Below are 6740 nucleotides of genomic sequence, written 5' to 3'. Positions count from 1 at the left end.
CCCTGCCTGGAAGAGGCACAGCTCGCCCCACACCATACAAAAAAAAAAAAAAAAGAGGAAAAAAAAATTAATAAACTAGTATCGATTAATTTACATCTCGCTCGCTCTCTGTTTTGTGCGTTGGTAAAAACGACTGCAGTCCCGGGAGCACGCGGGGAGACCCCACCCCCGTTAGGAAAGTAGTGCAAAACAAGGGAGGGGGGGGGTCCTGCGGAGGGAACCCCGCTCCCACCGCCGCCCCCCGTCCCGTCTCATCCCATCCCGTCCCGTCCCGTCCCCCGCCCCGCGCTCCCACCCTCACTGCCCCCAGCTGCCGAAGCCGATCTCCTGCTTGTATCGGTTGGTGAGCACGTTGGCCTTGCGGGTGAGCTTGGAGAGCACCGTGTGCAGGCCGCTGAGGTGGTAGTGGAACTGCTGCTCCAGGTCCTCCTCCGCCTCGCCCTCCTCGGCCGGCCCGCCGCCCAGCTTGTCCTTCTTGCGGGCGGCCTCGTCGGCGGCCGGCGGCGGTGGCTGCACCACGCCCCACTCGATGTCGTTGCGGATGGACTTGAGCAGCACGTAGTGGCTGTACATGTCCCGCCGGGAGAAGTAAGCGCCGGGGCTGGCGGTGGGCAGCGGGGCCTCCCGCTGCGGGCAGACGGCTCCGGCCGCGTCCAGCTCCTCCAGCAGCAGCGGCACGTCGCGCAGCAGGCTGGGCACCATCACCGTCTGGTCCATGTTGTTGACGGCGCCGATGAAGCGGTTCATGGCGTTGAGCAGCGAGTACTTCTGGCTGTACGAGTCGCAGAGCTGCATCATGACGGCGGGGATCACCTCCTCCTGGTCCTTCTCCTCCTGGTCCTTCTCCTCCTCCTGGCTAGGCGCTGCGGCTGCCCTCCACCGTGCCTCGGCTGCTGCCGTCCCGTGGGGAAGCCCTGCGGGGAGGAGGGCGTTAGGGCTCGTGCTGCACCGAGCTGTGCTCCCCCTCTTATCCCTTCCCCTCTCCCACCCCGGAGCCACCCAACAAGCGGCCCCACCCTCCCCCCTCCGCCCGAGAAGCCAGGAAACAGCCCCCAAATGACACCAACAAAGGCACCCGTGGATGATGGCTGACACCCGCGGATCCCCGGCACCCACCGTGTGGCGCAGCCGCTCCCCGCCGCCGCCCGTGTCCGCGCTCCCATCCCCGCCGCCCTATTTATAGGCGCCTGCCTGCCGACGAGGTGTTCCCCAGTGCCACCCCCCCGCGCCGCCGGGACAGATAAAGGCGGCGGGCGGCGGCCCCGGGGCTCGGCGGCGGCTCCGCCTCTCTCCCCACAGCCGGGGGAGGGAGAGAGGGGAGGGAGAGAGGGGAGGGGGGAGGAGGCCGCGGCCGCGGCCGCGGGGACGGAGCCGCCTCCGGCGCCCGCCCGCCTCCGCCGGGGGCCGCCGCGGACTGAGGGGGCCACGCGGGCCGCGCGTGCAGCCCGCCTTCCCGCCGCCCTCCCATTGGCTGCCGCCCGCGCGCGGGCGCGCGGCGCCGCGTGCACGGCTCCGCGCGCGCGCGCTTCCCCCCTCCCTCCCCTGTCCTTTTCCCATAATGGCGCCGAGCCGCCCGGCCCGCCATCACCCCACGGCCTCACCTCCGCGCCCAGCCAATCAGCGGCCCGGCTCCGCACCCCCCCCCCCCCTCCCTCCCCAGCCAATGGGAGGGCGGCCAATGGCATTGCTTGGTGGGGGGGGGGGCAATCAGGAAGAGCGGCCCCTTCCCCCCCCCCCCGCCGCGTCCCTGGTAACAGGCGGCCTGCCGCGGGTCACGTGGGGGGGAGCGCGTTGCCATGGCGACGGGGCAGCCGCGGGGAGGGGGGGGAGCGAGGGGGGGCGGGGCCGGCGGGCGGTGCGCGGGGCGGCCGTTAACGGCCGGCGGGCAGCCGTTAGCGCCGCGCTGCTTCAGCAGCCCCTCAGGCACCGGGCCGGCCGGCCGGCTGCCGTGTTTATCTATCTACCTATCTATTTATTTATTTATTTATCTATTTATTTAATTTTATTTTTTGTTTTTGATTTTTATTTTCAACTTCCTGGCGTTCCGGTCAGCCCTGACGCGCGGCGTGCGGTGCACTCTCTCGGTGAATTAAAAAAAAAAAAGGCGCCTTACTGCGAGTCTGCGTGCTCAGTGTTAAACCTGCGGGTAACGTTATAAGGTGTGTCCCCGGCAGGGACCCGTGGCTCCCTCACCGGGTGAGGCCCATCAATGTGTATTTCTAACCCCCGAGTCACGCCGGGGCACAAAGCTTTGTGTGCAAGTAGCGCTTCCTTAACGTGTTCCTTCGTCTGTGCCTGTTAGCGAGCCACTTCTGATATCGGCAAGTCCTCCGTCAGTCAGCCCTCCGTAAACTGCTATTAGGAGCGCTGAGGTAGGTGGGTGCTGGGGAAGCAGCACCCGGCCGTTCCCCAGAAGGGCTGGCAGTGCTGGCAGCTCCCTTTGTAGGGCCGGCCGATGCCCAGATTGGCTCCTCTGCCAATTCAGGTCCCAGCGTGCGTGCTGGCACGGGGCTGGTGCTGTTGTTTCACACTTCTCTCCCACCCTTTCCCTTTCGGGGTCCAGTGGTACCGAGCTCTGAACCAAGGAAACCTGTCGCCCCTCATCCAGAAGGCACGCATGTGAATTTATCGTTTTAATTGATGTCTCTCCGTGAGTTTCGTATAATCAGCACTTGTAAGCTTAACATGCTAATGAACGGGGTAAGTAGGAACCTAATACGTTAAAGGAATGCAGACCAATTTGTCTGAGTCCCGCTGAGATCTGAGGCATAACTTTCGCAAAGATTTACTCGCGTTTCTGCCTCTTCCTCCTGCTCCTGCAGCTCCTCTGTGAGGGGAACAATCCTCCAGCAGCCATGGACACCTCCGGGAAGGAGCACGAGGGCTCAGGACGAGGCCGTTTGGAGAAGGCAGTGGCGATCATCCGTCTCCTCTCCCCCCGGTGAGCGTGCAGCTCCGAGCGAGGCTGCGTCGTGGCAGGGAGAGCCCCGGCAGGCTGCAGGCAGAGCCTTGCTGCGAGCAGGATCACAGCGTGGTGGGAGGCAGCCCGGCGCGGGGCTGCCGGGAAGGCCCTCGGAGCCGCACGGCTCTGCAGCTTGCGCTCGGCGGCCTGCCAAGCCCCGGCTTCCTCAGCAGCGTTCCTGGAAACCATCCCAAGTTCAGCTTCAGGCTGCTAGCCGGGGCCTGGAGTCCCTCGCAAACAGCGCTGGCGGGTCAAAGCAGCCTGATATTCCCCAGACAGGAGCTGGGAAATGCTGCTCCCGTGCTGCGGCCCTCCCCCTATCCTTTTGGCAGCCTCATCCGTCCCCAGTCCCCACCGTCCGCCCGTCAGAGTCGGCACTGCGATGTGATGTGTGGTGCCCGGGACAATGGTGATCCCTTTCAAACGGCTCCTTAGCACTGCCATAATAAGCCTGATAAATAAAACATGGGCTGCAGGCGCGGATTTACTGGAGAGGGCTGAGGGGGCTGTAGCTCCCTCATTAGTATCTCCCGGTGCGGCAGGCGCGCTCCTCATTATGTGGCACGGTAGCAGTTGCCTAGTCATCCGCGGTGCGGCTGCAGCCACTCCAAGGATGCACCAGGGATCCGAGGGTTTTTTTTTTTTTTCTTCCTGCATTAATAACAGGAATTTACCACGGAAAGAAGAAAAAAAAAAAAAAAAGATGAAAAACCCCACCAAGTTGAATCTGAAGAGGATGAAGGGGGAAAGAGTGTGATACCGAGCCTGATTTTCTCTCTCTCATGTCTCAGTAAATGCAGAGAAATCCACCTGGCCTTGCCACCTCCGCTGCCCTGCCTGGCCCGGCGATGCTCCGAGCGCAGCATCCACCACAACCTTCCCACCCTGCGTCGTGCAGGGCTCGCTACATGCGGGCTGACAGCAGGAAAGGCATCGCCTGCAGCGTCCGTGTGGTTCCTGCTGTCCGCCCTGCGTCCATCCCGACAGAGAAGTCCCCGGACAGAGGGGACAAGCCCTCTGCTTGCCCGTCCCTCCCCAGGCCCCGCCGTGCCTCGACTGCCTGTGTGCCTCGGGGGGCCGTCCCCCCGCTCCCCCTTAGGCAGCGCAGGTGGTAAGGCGGGCATTGTCTCGGCGCAGGGCTCTGCGTCGGATAATCTCAGCGGCTCAACTGTTTTTATCTGGATCTCCCTCCTGAACTGATAAATCTAAATTGCACATTTTCTAAACCGCTTAGCTTAGGGGTAAATCTTGCAGGTATTCTCCGATGGCGAGCTGCTGTCTTTTGCACCTGTCTAGCACCATCTACCGTAGCTTCGCTGTACTGTTACCCCTTCCCTTCCGTCAGCGCGCTTGCCGGTCCTGCAGGAGCTGCCTGCACCCCGAGGAGCTGGCGGAAGGACGTGAGCTCTGTTTTCACTGGAGAGGCTCGCCGAAGCTTTCCCTGCTAGCTGGTGGAGCTAGAATTTGGGATGTGGCAGGACGAGGGGTGGGAACGGGGCTTTGTCTGGGGCAAAGAGGGTCCAAACAAGAAGAAATTTTCCAGTCGCTGCTAGAGGATGCCGAGACTTCAGCTGGGATCCCTGCCACCCATTGGGGAGCTATGGGGCTGCTGTGGATTTGTACGATTAACTTTACAAAAAGCACCTAAAGCTGGAAGTCAAAATCAGAACTAAATTGTGCTAAGCATTACAGATGGCGCATTTTTTTTCTTAATAAATCTGTTGATGTGAGTATTTCTGCAGGTGATAGATTAACATAAAAACACTGCCAGTCTGTTCCAGGGCTGTAAAGCACAGAACAAGGTACACCTTACAATTTTGGTTGTTGTTGTTGTTGTTGTTATTAATCCCCAATTTAACTCTTTGAAGCTACTTGCCAGGAGAAGTAGCTTGTTTCAGTAGCAAGCAGCATGTTTTTCTACAACCCTTGTGAAAACTGGAAACGAAGTGGATTTGGCAGCTTCGCCTTTAGAGCGCTGCAGCGAACCCGCAAACCTAAAGACCACAGGGTTTTGTCCTGGCTTTGTTTCTTGATGAAGTTCTGAAAAGAGTTAAATTAAATCCATGCTCTAACCATCTGTACAATTCCTCCATCCCCCCAGCGCTGTGTAAGGGGCGATGCAGAAGTCTGAGGATTACCCTCCCCGGTAGTACCATGCATTTGCTAGCTTAAAATTACTCCAACAGCACTTTTTCATTTGCATGGCTGGAGAGAATCTGTTTTTGCAGTAAGTTTGTGTTTCAAAGCGGATTTCTGTGTCCATCATTATTGGTGGTTTACAAGACTTCTCCTTTCTTCCCCCCCCACCCCCCTCGCCCCGTTTGGGGAAGTGGGAACAAATGAAATAAACCCATCATAAAAAATAATTTTGTCCAGGTGGAACATAAATCAGCCAAAAAAATATTATTCTACATGGCAAATAAAAAGCATATGCTGTATTATTTAAAGCACAGCCTCCATATTCACATGCAAAATTAATGCTACAGTGGGAGGCAAAACTGATGGAGGCAGACAATGAAAATATTAGGAGTAAAACGTGATGCCAGGAACAATTCAAGCAGAGCCACTTGCAGGGTCATGGTCATATTCCATTTCAAATGGGCATGGAAATACTCTGTGGGTTATTCTTCTCCAGAGATGCACAGATAATAAGCACCTGCTCCCCATGTCTGCTCGTCCCTTTTAACTGTTGATTTATTGAATGTTTCTGAAAGCTGTGGCCAGGCTAGCGAGGGACACAGACCTCGGTGCCTGCGGGAAGAAATGGGAGCGGACAGAAGCGCGCTGGCAGGTGCCCCGCCGGTGCCACGGGTTGCAGCGCCCAACGGGGTCCGAAACAAAAGCTGCATTTTGTTCCGGGTCCCGAGCAGAAGCACCTTACTGGTAGGTAGATCAGGAGTCGTCTCCTTGCATCTGCCTGTTCCTCCACACCTGCAAAAGCCACCAAAAAAAAAAACCCTAAACTGTGCTCCTCTCCTCAAACCAGAGCAAATTTTGGTTTCAGAGCAGGCACGTTCAGCAGTACATTAGGGCCGAACGTAATCTTTAGACAATGTTGAAGCCGGGTCACTACGAAGACGCTTTGAATTTCTAAGATCTTTTTCCTTGTAATTTAATAAAAACAGTAATAATTGCATAAAGGGCTTGCTTGGCGTAAGTTATGGTCTTTCACTATTCTCTGCTATTTTCTTCTCTCTAGCCAGAGTGGAGCTTTGCAGCCCCAAGGTCCCAGTCATGGATGTCGGTGAGACTGAAGCCCCGCTGCATGGGAGAGGCATGTGCCCGTTTAGAAACAGCAGAGAGAAAAGGCTGTTTAATTAAAAATGTGAATCTGGAAGCGCCGGGCTATTGAGAATCGTTCCAAGCTGCATATTTTACATGCACGGCTAAGGAAAAGGCTCACCGTAGCAACTGGAGCAAGGCACGGTTCAGCTCCTCCACGATGCCAGGCAGTTTATTAACCTGGAACTGCAGAATCACTCAAAATGACATTTAGCGGTGCTGAACTTCTGACACAAATCCCCCAGCGCAAGGAAGCGGAGGGGCAGCCCCGGGGCCGATCGCTGAGCCCTGCTGAGTCTTTGAACAGCAGCGGGAGAAGTGCTGCAGGGGAGCTGGAGCAGGAGGATAAAAGAGCCCTGCCAGAGCCAGAAACCGTCGCGTTTTAACCCCGGTTCTGGCCGCCGCTGCGGGCCTGAGTGTGTCACCTCAGGCCGGGGATTTGGGAGTAAAGCAGCTGTGGGGAAAGCCGAGCTTTGGACACGAGTGGAGCTTTTTG

General features: G+C 57.9%; 1 protein-coding gene across 1 annotated transcript; it reads right to left on the bottom strand.

Annotated features, from left to right (window-relative positions):
* Positions 1-296: 296 nt before the first annotated feature.
* On the bottom strand, positions 297-1401 carry MID1IP1 (MID1 interacting protein 1). The gene is made up of 2 exons (XM_084302604.1): positions 1117-1401; positions 297-914 (listed from the first exon to the last, which is right to left on the bottom strand). Exon 2 carries the CDS (start codon positions 796-798, stop codon positions 298-300), a length of 501 nt encoding a protein of 166 aa, XP_084158730.1. The 5' UTR covers positions 799-914; positions 1117-1401; the 3' UTR covers position 297.
* Between the last annotated feature and the right edge of the window lie 5339 nt (positions 1402-6740).

This window comes from Netta rufina, assembly GCF_964035555.1.
Source record: "Netta rufina genome assembly, chromosome: 1".
Lineage (NCBI taxonomy): Eukaryota > Metazoa > Chordata > Aves > Anseriformes > Anatidae > Netta > Netta rufina.
Note: the sequence above shows the minus strand (reverse complement) of the source record. Positions and strands in the feature narration are given on the sequence as shown.

What these genes read in the sequence shown, in the direction of transcription:
- MID1IP1 (XM_084302604.1), bottom strand. Translation starts at nt 798, where the DNA reads ATGATGCAGCTCTGCGACTCGTACAGCCAGAAGTACTCGCTGCTCAAC.